Source organism: Echinops telfairi, unplaced genomic scaffold (genome assembly GCF_000313985.2).
Source record: "Echinops telfairi isolate 266 unplaced genomic scaffold, ASM31398v2 ScPeMD7_25;HRSCAF=90, whole genome shotgun sequence".
Taxonomy (NCBI): Eukaryota; Metazoa; Chordata; class Mammalia; order Afrosoricida; family Tenrecidae; genus Echinops; species Echinops telfairi.
This window is the reverse complement of record NW_022103922.1, coordinates 26,182,940-26,199,894: the sequence shown is the minus strand read 5'-3', so window position 1 is coordinate 26,199,894 and position 16,955 is coordinate 26,182,940. Positions and strand designations below refer to the sequence as shown.

The following is a 16,955-nucleotide window of genomic DNA, read 5'->3' as shown; positions in this document are numbered from 1 at the left end:
TAGTCACCCTATTTAATCGAGATTAATTGGGGCAATTTTCTCTTTGGCATAGATTGTCTGAAAGCACTGTTCATAAACTTATCTCAGTTCAATCCTGCCTACTCTTTCCATCTCCCTCCCGTTGTACATGCAGGGTAGAGAGCTAGGAGAAGAGCTTCAAAATGTTGACCAGGCAGCCCATGGGGAATTCTCAGCCTGTGCTGAATTCTCACCCTGTGTGATGGGTCATACAGTCGCCATGAGGCAGGGAGCTCCATGTGATCATTCATATGCAAAAGCTTATTTATTTCATTGTGCTCGCAAAGGGAGAGATTTGGTTCTACTGTATAAGCAGATACAGTTCACTTTAGGAATGGGAACTTCTCATTGAAAATTTCATGACAGTCCCACTGACTATGCCTTTAATATGACCAAACCTATTTTTGTCTGTGTGCAAAATACCTTTTCAATTCTTATTGGTGCCTTAATGGTAAAATTTAGCCATGGAAACATGTCAGGCAAAAATTTCTTATTACACGTTGGTTTAGAAATCCCCAGCGGTTGTATATGCCTATCGTATGCCTTCTGCTGAGAGCATACGAGAGTAGTTTATGTCGAGGTAGACAGTCTTGAGTACTGAACAGAAATAAGACATTGCAGCACAGGTAATTCATAACATCTTCGATGGGAAAGTTTTCTAATAAAATCAACTTACTGGGGAATAATATTGCTTTGATAAAAAGAGGCACTTGGTGATTTTCTTCGTGGATTGAAATAATTTCTTAGTTTAATTGCCTTTCAAAAATATGACTATGAAGTGCCTCATAGCTCCCAAGTACAATAAAACCAGTGCTAGTGGTAGCAGCACCTCGAGGCAAAGAAAGGACTGATTGGCGGTCAAAGAAAAGGTGACCAAACAACACAGAACTGGAACATCAGTGAAGGCTGTTTGCTCACCCTCTCATCATGACAGTTTGCGAAAACCGAAATTCTCCAAGCTGGGCAAGTTCCGTTCCACAGAACGCTGTAAAGCTAAAGAAAAAGATGGTAACAGATGTGGAAAAGTTGCTTAATGAGGTGATTCGGGACCAAACACAAAAACAAGTCCTTCTCGGGTGGGGGAAAAAGGGGGAAGCTGATATTACAGGCTCCAGTGGGAAGAGAGTGCTTTCAAAATGATGTTGGCAGCATATGTGCAAATCTGCTCGACACACTGGATGAAATGTGTGGATTGTGATAAGAGATGTAAGAGCCCCAAATAAAAGTATTTAAAAAAAAACCAACCTTCTTAGCACATTGATGATCATTGCTAAGACATATATATATATATACACATATATAATATTTCCCCCCCCTGAAGATGCTTAAAGAAAAAGCAGGACTAGATCATGATAATGTGCTTGCACAAATCGCAGAACATATTGAAAATGTTAAGTGGTTCTTTTCTGTTGTTGTTAAGTGGTTCTTGACTAATTTTTCTAATATTTAACTTTGGGTGCTAAGATATAACAAAGGTTTAAATTTAAGAGATGAAATTTGGCAACATTGGGATTTTTTTTCTCCACATCAGTCAGGCTTCTGAGTATAATTTGTCATTTTGTCTGTCAGCTTTGTTTTTCTCTCAGGGTAGACTTTTCTAACATGAACATGCCATTTGTGGAATTCAGTGATCTTACACGTCTCCTTTGTTTCCCCTGCAGGTGGAGGGCGCTATGTTCCCGGCTCTTCCTCGGGGTCTTCCAACGCATTGGCTGCTGCAGATCCTTTCACAGGTGGGGTGGAGTTTTGATCGGTCTCTCCTTCCTCATTAATTACATTGCATTTCACTGTCCATTTTGGAGACATCTCCAGTACTGATAATCCCCGAGTATATAATTCCAGGCGTGGTGGATCTGTTTTTCCTTCTAGTTTTTGCTTTTTCTGTGGAATATTTTGGTGGATTTTCTTGTGACTGTTAAATACTGCATAACTGGAACTCACTGTTTTCGTCACTGATCTTGCCTGCCAAGAGAGCAGAATAGCTCAGAGATCGCAGGAGCCATGTGGGTGTCTGATATTGTAGGGCCCTGCAGTCAAGAAGGCTGCTCAGGCATATTTTGACTTCGCATGGAAGGTGACATGCCGCACAGCTACCCAGGACCAGTTTTTCTAATCTATCATCTTTGTAAAACCCTTGACGTATCTGTGCGTCTCTTCAGAGGGAGTTTATTTATCAAGGTGCACAGGCTTCAGCATCAGTGCTACTGGAAGAAATGGTCAGTCTTGGACTTTAATGCAGTAGAGACCTCTGTATATTCAGAATAGCTTTTAATATATGGTGCTGTTGTTGGTTCTTTAGCCAGAGTTTACGGACAGTATGCCCAATGTAGGAAGACATTCACAGCCTATACATTACTCACTGGCCCTACAGCTTTAGTAGCATGAGCTACAAAACCGACAGCCTATAAAATACTGTCCCTGTCAACACACAGCCAGAGGTGAGGGTGTTGGCATTACTCTCATTATGCTTCCTTTTTCCTGTGAATGGATTGGTGACCCAGATGGTCATTCCCATTTTTATTGATAACCATTGTGATAGGATAATCACTATCGGGCTATCCCTGTCACGTCACAGGAACTTTGCAGCTGTAATGCAGGTCGAAACAGCAGGAAGCCTATGAAGAGTTGGTAGGAAGAGGACTTTCTCTTAGCATATTTAGCACCATAATATGTGAAGCTGATACCAACAGAATTCACAAATTTCATTGGCAGTTTTTTTCTGGAACAGGAAGAACACACCCAAGTTCAGCTGGCCTCTGCAAAATCAAAACTACTCCTGGAGCCGACCTACAGAGAGCAGGTCTCCCTGTTGTAGTGTCAGCACTGTGGGAGATGCAGCAATTCTGGAGACCTGAGGGGGTCTTCAGAAAGTTTGTGGGGCAGTGGAATTAAAAGAGAATGGAAATGTTCCCATGAACTGAAGGCCCCCCCCTTGTATGCAAGATAGTGTGTACTAAGCAACATAGGATGATTAGATTGAACTGTTGCTAGTTACTGAGTGGAAAAGACGTGGTTTGCGTCCATAAACTAATAGCCTTTCAAACCCCATGGCACAATTCTAACTAGACCGTCTCGGTGAGTCAGAATGGACTTGAGAACAGTGGGTTTGGAGCTTTTTTGTTTCTTCACAAAAATAAAAAACAGCACCTCCATATCTGATTTGACTTATAGAATGGATGTAGCACATCTGACAGAATGCATGGAAAACATTTAAGTACTCAATGTGTGTTAGCAACAATATGATTATTTTTTATATTGTTTCTTAATTTTACCTGTAATGCCAGGACCAGGCTATCCCAACTGGTTAAAATCAATCTTAATGATTTTGTTTTCCCTCATGTGGTTCTCAAACGTCTCGTGCATTAGAATCGTATGAGGAACTAGTTTCAATTATTTAACTCAAGGTTACCCTTGAGATTTCAATTTCCTAGATGTGTAAGTTCAGTAGATGGGTAGTACAAACATTCGCGTTCGATTACTCACAAGAGGTTGGATGTTTGCAACAACCTAGTGCACGGTGGAAGACAGGCCCGCCTTTCTGCTTCCCTGAAGTTCAATATCAGGAAAGCCCTCAGAAGCATTTCAACTCTGATATACATGGGGTTGCCATGAGTTGGAATTGCCATAAAAATAATGGGTTTGGTTTTGGTTTGACATCCTCCCTTAAAACTTTTGATTAAGTAGTCTTGCATAGGTTTGTTCAGTTTTTCTTAAAGGCTCCCTATGTGTTTCTAAAGTGGAGCTGGTTTTTAGAACCACTTGGTCTTGGATGGGCTGTGGGAATCTGTTAACAGGTGAATGATTCACTTACGTAGTCAAGGAACCACATTTAGAAAGATATTGGAGCATACCCTGCTGCTTAGTAACCGAATGCCTTAGACAAGCTACTCTGATCTCTAAAATATTGTAAATCATTATAGTGTCAAATTATTAGTGACTCATAACAGCCCTGTACAGGGTTTCTGAGACTAAATCTTTATGGGAGCTTGAGAAACAGACTTTGCTCTTAGCAGCCCATTGCCTAATCCTCAGTGCCACCAAGGCTCTTTCTGAACAAGTCCAGACCCTGCTAATTTTCTTTACACCCTCCCCATTTCTTTGTTTTACTGTTTAATGAAGCAATCAGAAATATGATCTCAAATGTGACATTATTATAGCATATCTAAGACTCTTAACCCAGACTCTTTCATTTAGCTAATAAGCCTGTGCTTTTATTTCAGAAGAATAGTGTTCACGCCAAGGTGCAGTTATAGCAATGATGAAAGACACAGCATGCCTCTAGTTTTTTAATGCTTCCTCCCCCGCACTATCATGACCCCAATTCTTACCTTACATATCCGGCTAGACCGGAGCATGTACACTGGTACACATAAGAGCTCTTGACACATGGAATTCAGGACAGATAAAACCCTCAGGACCAATAATGAGAATAGTGATACCAGGAGGGTAGGTGGAAGGTTGGGGGAGAAATGAGAACCTAATTGCAATGATTGTTGTTAAACCAACTCCCCTGCTCCCCTGGGAGGTGCATAATAGAAACATGAGTGAAGGGAGACAGCGGGTAGTGTAAAATATGAAAATAGAATTAGAGATTATCAAGGGTTCGAGGGAGGGGGAAAAAAGCTGATAAGGGCTCAAGTAGAAAGAAAATGTTTTGGAAATGATGGCAAACATGTACAAATGCGCTTGATACAATTGATGTATGGATTATTATAAGCGCTGTAACAGCCCCCAATAAAATGATTTATTAAAAGTAAAAAAAAAAAAAGTTCACATTACATTAAGAATCCCTTTAGCTTCTTTGTCTCTAGTCTACTGCTGCTTTTGCAGTGAATTAACTCCTGCAATTATAATGTATATGTGACTTCCGAATTATTTTTCAGCTAACATTTATTGCATGTCAGCATTCTAAGCATTTTTATGTATAATAATTACAGAGCATTTTTTAATGTGAAACAAGATCCATTCCAGAGTGTTCCTGCTCCTGCAAATATGTGCTTCTCTGTAGAGAAAGGAGCAGGCTGAGCTCTGCGCAGCCTGTGGTTGCCCTTGCTCACTGGGAGTGTTATTGCTTTGTAGGTGCCGGTCGTTATGTACCTGGTGCCACCAGTGTGGGCCCTTCCATGGTTGGAGTTGATCCATTTACAGGTGAGAGCTTTTCAGTTCTCTCTTCTTAGATTTTTAAAATTCATTGAAAATTTTTTCCAATGTGAAGATTTTAAGAAAATGTATACCATTTTCTTGCCTGAGATCTTTTTATAAATTAACTTTTTATAATTTATCATAAGTTTTTTATAAGTTATATCATATATAACTTTATAATTTATCATGAGATTAATTTTTATGATAAATTAAGACCAGATTTCTTGGCCTGCTTTTAGAGTTTACCCAGAATTTTCATTATAGCACCTTAACTTTATCTAGGGAGCTCCCCCCCATGCTCGTGTGATACACTGCGTTAGATTGAGTCTTGGTCAGGGTGGTTGTTTTTGTTAGGTTATGTCAAATCAGTTCTGACCTTTGTACAACCGAATGAAACACTGCCCAATCGTGGACCATCCTCACAATTGTCCTGTGTCTGAGCCCATTGTTGCAAGAATTGAAAACTGTTGGCTTGCTGTGATAAGACTGGGTTCTGATTACCAGTACAGTCTACCTAATCCAGTCACTCCTTCATTCAAAACCCACTGCCAGTGAGTTGATGCTGACTCATAGTGACTCTATATAGCAATTCTGATTTGTAAATCTTAATGGGTATATAGCCTCCTTTTCCCCCGAACAGAGTGGCTGGTGGGTTTAGCAGAGGGGTCCTCAAACTTTTTAAACGGGGCCAGTTCACTATCCCTCAGACCCGTTGGAGGGCCGGACTATAGTTAAAAAAAAACAACCTATGAACAAATTCCTATGCACACTGCACATCTCTTATTTTGAAGTAAAAAAACAAACGGGGCCTCCTATTATTTGGATTCCCTATTTCTCTTTTTAGTTTTGTCAGTTTTACTTTATATCATTCTTCCTGAGTTGATCCATTTTTCATTATGGCCATGTTTATCTCTGGAGATGTTTCCCAACTTAGAGTCTATTTTGTCTGATTTTTGTACAGTGACACCAGGTTTGTCTTGGTTGCTTACTGCTTGGGAATAGCAGGCCATGCCTCCTGGAACGCATATTAACCAAAGAAGAAAACACTGGGCACAGTTAGACATAAACAGTGGATTGTAGAAAAGCTGATTCTTAAAGTTCAAAGAAAGTAGATATTGCCAACTTGAACTGTTTATAAGTTTTTCTTTCTAAAAAACAAAACAAAAAGCAAACGGGGCAAAAACACCTAGCAGGCCGGATATATGTCCTCGGTGGGCGGCAGTTTGAGGACGCCTGGTAGCGGTTCGTAACTTGTGGGTCGTGACCCCTTTGGGGGCCGAACAACCCTTTGACAGGGGTCGCCCGATTCATAACAGTAGCAAGTTTACAGTTATGAAGTAGCAACGAAAATAAATTTATGGTAGGGGGTCACCACAACATGAGGAACTGTATGAAAGGGTCGCAGCACTAGGCAGGTTGAGAACCATTGGTTTAAACCTTCAGCCTTGTGGTTAGCAGTCCAGTACTTAATTCAACACTGCCACCAGGGCTCCTTTTATACTTGGACATGGAATATTTTGCTATCTCCTGAGCAGCTCTTTAAAAACTATTTAATATGTGACCTCCACTCTGATACATCGTATTTGTTCATTGTTGAATTTAAAAAGTTGTGTGTGTAGGACCATCCAACTTGCCCTCCTCCAACTAACAGAATACTGGTTGGCCAGGGAAAGAGTGAAACCACAGGAAGATAAAGTGGTAGGCAATTAGTTCGAAGAAGTATTCCTATGAGTCCCCCAAAGAGAGAGCCCAGTGTTCTTCAAATTTCTGGAAAGTGGTGCTGGGCTCCTTTAAAACAACACAAGGCAAAAAAGTGTGTGTGTGTGCGTGTGTGTGTGTGTGTGGCGCACACGCGCACGCATGAGCATGCTTTTTCTGGCTGTCAGTAATACGCGAAGCTACATGTGTTATGTACTTCTTGCAAATGACACATTTCTTGGTATTTATTTTCTCCGACTTGAATGATTATGTCTAAATATGTCATACAAAAGAGAATTATGCATAAATACATGTTATTGAGCGTACTTGTTGCTCTTGTCAGGTTCTATGAAGTTGATTTTCAATTCATAGAAGCAACTCGGGAAAAATGAGGACCCAACGCCGGGGGTTTAAGTGGAGAGAAAATGTTTTGAGAGTGATGTACAAATGCGCTTACACAATTGATGTGTGTATGGATTGTGATAAGAGTTGTATGAGCCCCTAATAAAATGATTTTAAAAAAATAGAAGCAACTTTATATATTGACAAATTCTCCCATAAAGTTTTCTAGGTTATAATCATTCCTATTTCATTTTATAATACTTTTTCAAGGAACTCACTGAAACTTTTTTTTTTTTTTTTTTTTACCCTGGTTTTATTTTTATTTATTTATTTATTTATTTTTTTAAATTTAATTTTTTTTTAACATTTTATTAGGGGCTCATACAACTGTTATCCCAATCCATACACACATCAATTGTGTAAAGCGTATTTGTACATCATTTCTCAAAACATTTTCTCTCCATTTAAACCCCCGACATTAGGTCCTCATTTTTCCCCTCCCTCCCCGCTCCCCCCTCCCACATGAGCCCTTGATAGTTTATAAATTGGTATTTTATCATATCTTGCCCTGTCCAACGTCTCCCTTCATCCACTTTTCGGTTGTCTGTCCCCCAGGGAGGAGGTCACACACAGTTCCATGTAATCGGTTCCCTCTTTCCTACCCATTCTCCCTTTGCCCTCCCTGTTTTGCCACTCACACCACTGGTCCTATAGGGCTCATCCATCCTGGATTCCCTGTATTTTCCTCACTGAAACTTTTTGAAACATCCACATACATTCCCTTCTAGATTACTCACTCCTGCTCCCGTTGTATATACTGTACTTTTTCTTCAGGGAACATCTCAGTGTACTGATTGTTTGACATTTCATTAACATTGCATTCTCTGCCCCACAGCTACACTCTTGGGAATATGGGAGTGCAGGGAATATGTTTGGCTTCTATCCGATCATGCCATTAAATAAATATCTTATGCTTTAAAAACAATTTGTACATTTATCTCCTTATTTGTGTCATTTTATTGTACATACTTTCTTCCTTTCCTATTCCTAATCTCAGAAGATTAAAATCATTATTCATATATATATGCGAAAAATGCTTTAACATTGAAACAAAAATGGAGTTAAGAGTACAGAGTACAGGCTGGTACTGCATATTGTCCGTTCAGGCAATATCTAACAACTTCATGTATGCCTGTGGTCCCGTAAGGTTCTAAAAGAGTTTAAAATTCCCAGTTGCAACAAGACATAGCAAATGCAAATGGTCCTGTGTCGCCTCTATACAAAATTGCGCTGTAAGACGTATAATGGGACGTGCATAACCCATACATATATCTTGGTAGTCATGTAATGTCTATGTCACTGCTTATGACTTTCTTTTATAAAGTTTACCATTTAACAGTCTGTGCTTTGACTTGTAGGCCACAGCAGCAGCCAGCCTTGTGTATCGTGTCTGTGTCATGGTATATATCTCTTGTTTAATTTTCTTTCGGAAATATCACCATGAAGTGTATCACAGGCACGTCACACTACAGTCATGACAATCTTCAGAAACAAAGAAATACTCCAAGGTGTTAAAGGATCTACTCAGATAATACCTACATGGCTAATGAAAATTGAACAGGGACCTATATCAGATATAGAGAAATTGCTGATGATGTAGATTGAGGATCAAACACAAAAGCAAATCCTTTGTACATCAGTGAACACTGTTAAAGCACAAAGCTTATTTTGAGATGCTTAAAGCAGAAGCCGGACTAGACTATTATACGGTGTTCACACAACATCCAGATCATGTAGCATCCCCTCTGTATAAAGTAAGATTTGAAGTATAGATAAATTATAAATCCGAACCAAATTATGCTTTAGTTGAAGTCGTTATTTTTTACCAAGTATTATAAAATAGTCCATTATCCAGCTTTTGTACATTACTAGGTAATGAGGCTTGGCTAGTGTAATAAGGACTTAAGAAATAAAAAAATTAAGCATTACATACTTCGGCATCTAAATTTCTAGAAGTTATTAACTTAGGGATGGTATAGAAAGAGTATGTTTATTTAGAGTATACAATATTATAATACATTTAGAGTAAGCAGTTGTAAAGGAAAATGCCAGTATGCCTGAAAGAAGATCGCATTGAACGATTCTATAATTGTTTTACATTTTGATCTTTCTAAAATGTATAACTTAGGTTGAATGGCAAAAACATTTAAAAAGTACAAAATATGATATAGAAAAACTTTGTTCTATATTTAAGCTCCTATAAAAACTAAAGTTTAAAAATAAACAAAAAACTAAAGTATTTTTTCAACCAAATACAATATATAAAATCTTGTCAATGTTGTTGAGGTTGGTTAGCTGTATTGCATTTATGAAGTAGTTCTCTATCTCAGTAATTGTAAAAACGAAGTTACAATGTTAGGAAACTCATAGTTGACTACCACCTACTCATCATCTTCTATTTTGTAAATAGGGAGTAGTGCTTACCGATCAGCTACATCTAAAACAGTGAATATTTATTTTCCAAAAAAAGAAGCTGTCACTTTTGACCAAGCAAACCCAACACAAATATTAGGTAAGTATATTTTTATGAGCTGGTTGTTGTCACACATTCCCTCAGACTGAGATTTTCTTAAGGTTCTTTCTCCTCCTAACATCCTGGGAGCTTGGTGCTTATGTGAAGAGATACTTATTTTGTATTAGATTAACAAAGGACAGAGGATGACTACGGGACTTGTTATGAAGGAGTTTGAAGAAAATTGAAAATTATTGATGAGAAAAAGGCCAGGAAAATAGGAGTCGGGGGTTTTATCCCCCCACAATGACACCTCATGTTTAGAGGCTAGCAAAGGGCAGTCCTAGGAGAATTTTGATGGAAAATATACCCCATCCATCCTACAGTTATGATCTTACCCAAGCAGCCTTCGTTTAGTTCCCTAAACTCAAAGCAATATTGAAAGGGATCTTGCTTGAGGCCCCTAGGTATGGTAAAACGGATCATTTGGATACGGTGTAAATAGAGTGCAGAATTCTTCAGGGAAGAATTAGAGAGATGGAAACATTAACCCCAGGAGTGTATAGACCTAGGTGGGAGATAAGTCAGGAAACAGCTTTGCATTTTTGTTTAATAAAGGTTTCTATAATTTTGTAGTAATACGTTTTTACTTAATGTCACATGAATGTGGCTAGAAATGGCAGTATTTCCATTTGATACGTTTTGTAAATAATTACAGATGTCCAAATGGAACTAGGTCAATAAATTAAATGTTAGAGACATTTTGAAGAACTTTTAAATAAATTTAATCTTTGTGGAGAATACACATAGTAAAACCCACGTCATTTCTGTTTCTAGACATAATGGTCAGTGATATGCTATCATATGTCAATAGTCTCATTATTTCTGTTTTAATTGTCACTTCCATTTATTGGATCTCCTTGCCTTTAAAACAGCTATTGACCATTTCATTTTTTTAAAATTCAGTACTCACATGTGACAATCTTGATTACTCTGAACTAAACGATTTCTTAGTTAAAGGTGGCTTCAGGAATAATTCAGTTCAAGATTTGAGATTCAGGGCCATACTCTAGAGGACTTTTTGTCTTAGAAGTTCCAGTAAGTCGGAGTTCCTTCAGAAATTGACATTTTCTTCCGTATTTTTTCCCTTTCTACCAGGAGTTATCTATTTCTGACCAGAACGTTGAGTAGTGCTAATGAGGCACCATCTAGTCTTTCTAGTCCCTGTATAAAGGAGGTAATAGTTCAGTGTAGACAAATGAGCCCTTTAGTCCAGTTCCTTCTTTGTATAAATAGACATTTAAATTTTGGACTAATTAATTGACAACCAAAGAGGTTGATTTTAAATTGGCCAACAATTGCTTATTCATTTTCTCCCTGGGAAAATGGGGGATTGACTTACACTTGAATGTATACGACATTCTATTGCTTTCAAACTCCTTCCAATTGGTTGCATGTAGGACATAGTTTGAAACTTTATTTAAAGCAAAACATTCAGTAACATTTATTTTACCATCTTGTTTTCAGCTTAAAATACGCCCACAACTTTGTCTTTTATCATCTTTCTTAATTGCCACGAGCAGTATTTACTCACCATAGTGTATGGTGGAGTTCGCTTTTATTTTTAAAATTTGTGTTCATATATTATCGGACCAGTTATAGATGGGTGATGCTGCAGGTGTGATTTTTGGGTTCTAGGTAAGTTGAAGGAACTTAATGGAACTGCAATTGAGGAGAAGAAGTTAACTGAGGAGGACTTGATATTTCTGGAAAAGATCCTGTCTTTAATATGTAATAATTCTTCGGAGAAACCTACAGCCCAGCAACTCCAGATTTTGTGGAAAGCTATTAATTGGCCTGAAGGTACAAAGGCTCTTTGAAATGTAACTTGAATCAAAGAAAATATAAGATGTCTTTTCATAGCTATCAATATTACTCATGTTTCTGGATTAAATAAGCATGCACCTGAGTATTTCTGATTAAAAGTTTGAAAAACTTCACAAAAAATGAGCATACATTGCTTGCACTGTAATAACAGTTTTCTGGTTGCTTGTCTTAGGAAAATCTAGAGGTAATAGAATCATCTTCCTACCTGTACCATTTTCTGTACAATTTCAGTGCATTTGTGGATTTCTTGTAAGCCACCCCCCAAATTTTGAAATCTATTAAGCCAAGACTACAGTCATTTTATCTAAGTGTTTGCTTGATTTTTAAAAAAATTTATAAGTTAATTTCAAGTGTCTTTCCCATTATTTCCACCATCTAAATTTTTTTTTTTTAAATAAGAAAGCCCCACCTTGTGGATTTTGCAGATCACTTAATGTGTTTTAGTGTCACTTAATGCTTGTGACATAATTAAGATTCCTGATTTAACACTTGGTTTTTGCATACACTTGTTCATAAATGATGCTTTCACATTATTTCCTGAAGAGGAGCATAGTAGTATCCAGTTGCCTCACTTTCAGTATTGCTAAGATTAAGTGCATTTATTCATATGTTGTCTGTCAGATCTCTCCTTTATCAAAGTTCAATCAACCTATAAACATCATATCAGCATTTAATAGCTGGAATTCTTCCAAAAGTTCCAACAGAAAAAGAACTTTCAAAAAAGTAAAAAGAAAAAGAACTTTTCTCTGTTAAACTGTTTGGTCTTGTTTTAGCATATTTGAAAACAGCCGCCACTCCATAGATTCCACAAGGATTTATCGAATACTCGTGGTGTGGCCAGACTGTTTGACAACCTGAGATTTTCCCCTACTTTTAAAGCAGCTATCCTCTTATAGCAATAAATCCAGTTTGTATAAATACAAAAGAACAATGAACACAAATATCAGAAATCTACATTTTACAAAGCAGGCCCATGGTTTTTCATATTTCCTAAATGTGAATTTTTGAATTTACTTTAATTTTGTATTACGTAACTTTAATGAATAATCATGAGTTTTCTGTTTATACATAGACATTAATGAGTTGTTTCTTTTTAATAGACATTGTCTTTCCTGCCCTTGACATTCTTCGACTGTCCATTAAACATCCCAGTGTGAACGAGCACTTCTGCAATGAAAAGGAAGGGGCCCAATTCAGCAGTCATCTTCTCCATCTTCTGAGCCCTAAAGGAAAACCAGCAAACCAGCTGCTTGCTCTCAGGACTTTTTGCAATTGTTTTGTTGGCCAGGCAGGACAAAAGCTCATGATGTCCCAGAGGGAATCATTGATGTCCCGTGCAATAGAACTGAAATCAGGGAGCAATAAGAACATCCACATTGCTCTGGCTACATTGACCCTGAACTACTCTGTCTGTTTTCATAAAGACCATAACATTGAGGGGAAAGCTCAATGCTTGTCAGTAATTAGCACAGTCTTGGAAGTTGTACAAGACCTAGAAGCCACATTTAGACTTCTTGTGGCTCTTGGGACACTTATCAGTGATGATTCCAATGCTGTACAATTAGCCAAGTCTTTAGGGGTTGATTCTCAAATAAGAAAATATGTCTCAGTTTCAGAACCAGCTAAAGTAAGTGAATGCTGTAGATTTATACTAAACTTGCTGTAGCAATGGGGTGGGGGCTAAGACTTTAAATTGTTTACTTTTATTTCTTTCTCACATTTTACATGACTGATTACTGATGGTAAAACAAAATACTGTGGATGAAGTAACATTTCAGATATTGTAAAGTGGGGGGAGAGGGGTGACAAGAGGAAAAATAAAAAAAAAAGTTTTGCACTGACGAACTGTGAGATTGTACTGTGTAGTGTGGGTAGGTTTTCACGAGTAAAGAACAAACTCTAATCAGCAGCCCAACCACTACCGTGGCATTCTGCCCTTACTTTAGCGACTCAGGAAACAAGGGCTTTTATTACTACAGCCATACCCTAAACTGTAGGCGGTTATCTTTTATTCACTTTCTGATCTTTTCACCTCTGGTCCACTGGTGCATTCTTTTAATAGCCTACTAACATTTCAAGGTCTTCTTTTAAGATACATTATTTAACATTAAAAAAATAAAAAACAAATCAAACTCGTGAATTAAACCAGATATTGAAAAAATGCATAATGATTCTTTGAAATCATTTAGAAATAGAAATTATATTTGTTTATCAGCTAATGTTTAGAGGGGGGAAAAAGCATATTACTAAGCTATGTGATATGAGTCACATGTGAATTCAGACAAGGCTCAACATTGAACCTAAAATTATGATCCAGTTTCTTTTGCTTATCATTTGGGTTAATTTTATTTTCATTCCAGTTTTAATATTTGATTACATATTTGATGATATTTGGTCATTTGCATGATTTCAAAGAGAATTCAGTAAGTACTTTTATTAAGCTGTGAGCAAGCAAGGGTATGGTATGTCAAACTTCTTTTTTTTTTTCCGGAAGCCAGAGCATGTCATGAAACAAGGGGCTCTGATGGTGTAGTGGTTACGCATTGGGCTGTGATTCACATGGTTGGTAGTTCAAAACCACCAGTGCTCCACAGGGGAAAGACTGGGCTTTCTACTCCCCTAAGCAGTTAGTTTTTGCAAATCCACAGGGGGCCACTATGAGTCAGCACTGACTCAGTGGCAGTGAGTTTGGTTTTGTTTTGTTCTGGCACTGTGTTAATAAACACTTTGTTTTCTAATCCTCCAAACTCCTTTAAATAGAAAGTGGTGGTCTATCTATTTTTAGAAGTAAAATAGAATTAATAAAGAGGAAGAGGAAAAGCAGCAGTGAGCTAAATATTCAAAGTGCAGGCCATCCTCTACTTCTTGGGTAAGGAACTACAACATCTTAAGGAATTAACACAGAGAGGGAGGTGTCTCGTTAATGCCACAACTCATTCTACAGAAGATAACCCAGTTCTCTTAGAATTCGAGCTAGTTTTCTTTTTCAAAATGACAGAGGCCTTTTAAAAAGGGTTTTCATGAAGATGAATTCCCAACATTTATAGTATTCTTTACCAAAAATTCTTGATCTCATGGCAAAATGAAGTCTCAAAGAGCAGTTCTCTAGTAGGGGAGGAAGAGCTTCTTCTAATTAATCTTCACAGTTAATTCAAGGAAAATCGGTAGGACTGTCCAGAGACCTGGTTGCTGTCGAGTCAACTCCAACTCACAGAGACCCTGTGTAGAATTTCTGAGGCTATGAGTCATCATGGGAGCAGGTAACATCTTTCTCCGTGGAGCAGCTGGTAGATGTGAACCACCAATCTTGCAGTCATCAGTCCAGCTCTTAACCAATAGCACCACCAGGGCTCCAAATGAAAAGAGAAGGACCATGATTTGTTCAGTATTAAATTACAAGTTCCTGGTGTGTGCTGCTAAGAATTTCACCGGTTCAATCTACTCCCTTACGATACATTTTTTTCCCCTTAACGTCTTCAGTGTGGCATTCAAGGGTATGTACGAACATCTGTGCAATATATTGGAATACTGAATACCTGGATAATGGTAGGGTGTGTAGCATTGGTTAAGAATGTGAGTTCACTCTTCAAAATGAAAGAAGTAGCAAATTGTGAACACTGTATGCTGCATGTTAGTATGCAAATCTTCTTGTAACAACTTTTATTATACCAATTAAATCTTTTTTTATTGAAGACTTATACAGTTTTGTAAAAGGAAATAAGCCAAACCAGAATGATAATGGTAAAAGAGTGAATTTCATGAACAAAGTATTCTTTTTCCCTTTTTTAGTTAAATATTTTTTTTCATGATTGTTTTATGTCTCTCCAAGGTATAAAAGCAATATACCCTTCCGAGTAAAAACAAAAACATCAAAAATTGTTTGTGACTCTGGGTAGTGACCCAGAGACAATCATTCGTAATGTTTTGTGACATGTCCATATGTCTGTAAGAATGTGTTTAATTAAAATAAAATAAGGATTCTGTTAGACTTTATGTTCAAACTGAACCCCGACAGTACACATACTTTGGATTATATGGATATGCTCATTTCCTGTCATTGAACTTTTCTGTTACCAAGCAAAGCTGTGACAAATCCTGGAAATCAGAGCTGTATAGTTGGTTTATTGCCTCGGCATAAAATTTATGCGTGGAATTAGTTAAGACATTAAGGTGCTGTTTTGAGACTTCGTGTGCACTGCCAAATCACTTGGAGTGTGCAGCCTAGGGAATTCCTGTCCTTGTTGCAGTAATAGTTCTCAGTTTCCTTTTAATACACTTGACTTTTTTAAAATTTCAATAACATTTGAGGGACAAAACGATTTGAAACATTGTAAAATCTGAACTATTGATATCTGCATTTGAGCTTTTAGAAAACATAGTAATTGTTTTTCTGTTAACTTGAGTTTATAATAAATGACATTTGTTTGTACCTCATAGCAATCTTAAATGATGGTAAAGGCAAAAGATAATTCTGGGCATAAAACAAGTATAATGAGTTCTTTGCAGTTATTTTATAAGGAGTTCCTAAAATGCACGTAGAGTCATGTAGGATGTGTAATCTTGCCTAGAAATCTTGAGATATATAATGTACCTTTTTGAGATCATGAAATGTTCTTCAATATGTTCTTCAAAAAAAGAATATGGTGTATTCGAGTGTATTTTTCTGTAGGAAATTATTCATGATGTTTTGAGTATAATTTTTCAAAAAAATTTTTTTACTTAGAATTTAGCAGGGGATCATTTTTTTCTGTTTCCCAAATTTTTGCAAGGATATTCATCTATTCAGAAAAGTTGATAGAGAAGTACTGTGAGCAGATACTTTTCAACTAAATTCAACCATTAATATTTTGCCATATTTATCTCTATTCATATTTTGAAATAATTTAAAAATCAGTTGTAGATATACTGACACATTAGTCAGTTCAGCACTTCAGTATATATCTTCTAAGCAAAGAAGCATTTCAAAGGACATTTTTTATTAGAAAGTCACATTAACTAATATCATAATACGCAATAGCTGTTCCATTCCCTCTTGAACCTAAGAAGACATTTTTTTACTTTTCTTTAAAAACCAGCACCTAATCATTGACGTCTATGTATTATATTCAGTTATTTGGCTATATGTCTTTTAGATCCCTTAATCTAGAAGAGTCCTAAATTTTTTTTTTTAAATAGGAGCCCTGAGGGGGCAGAAATGTGCAAGTATCAACCCAGAAGAGATTACATAGTTGCTCAAGTGCATCTTCATGCCAGAATATGAAGAGTTCTACAGTTTGCATTTATAATACCTCCCCCCATGTTATCTATTGCTCCCCAGCAAATCACCCCCAAATTTAGTTCCTTCAAACAGTACACA

The 16,955-nt window shown here is 37.3% G+C and overlaps 1 protein-coding gene across 1 annotated transcript in view; it reads left to right on the top strand.

Annotated features, from left to right (window-relative positions):
• PLAA (phospholipase A2 activating protein) overlaps positions 1-15,592 on the top strand; it is a 47,179-nt gene extending 31,587 nt beyond the window's left edge. Inside the window, exons 10-14 of the mRNA XM_004712354.2 lie at positions 1,680-1,751; positions 5,098-5,166; positions 9,671-9,772; positions 11,411-11,575; positions 12,700-15,592. Of these exons, the coding sequence (XP_004712411.1) occupies positions 1,680-1,751; positions 5,098-5,166; positions 9,671-9,772; positions 11,411-11,575; positions 12,700-13,265 (974 nt within the window). The 3' untranslated portion in view covers positions 13,266-15,592. The remainder of the gene's footprint in view (positions 1-1,679; positions 1,752-5,097; positions 5,167-9,670; positions 9,773-11,410; positions 11,576-12,699) is intronic.
• Positions 15,593-16,955: the final 1,363 nt, after the last annotated feature.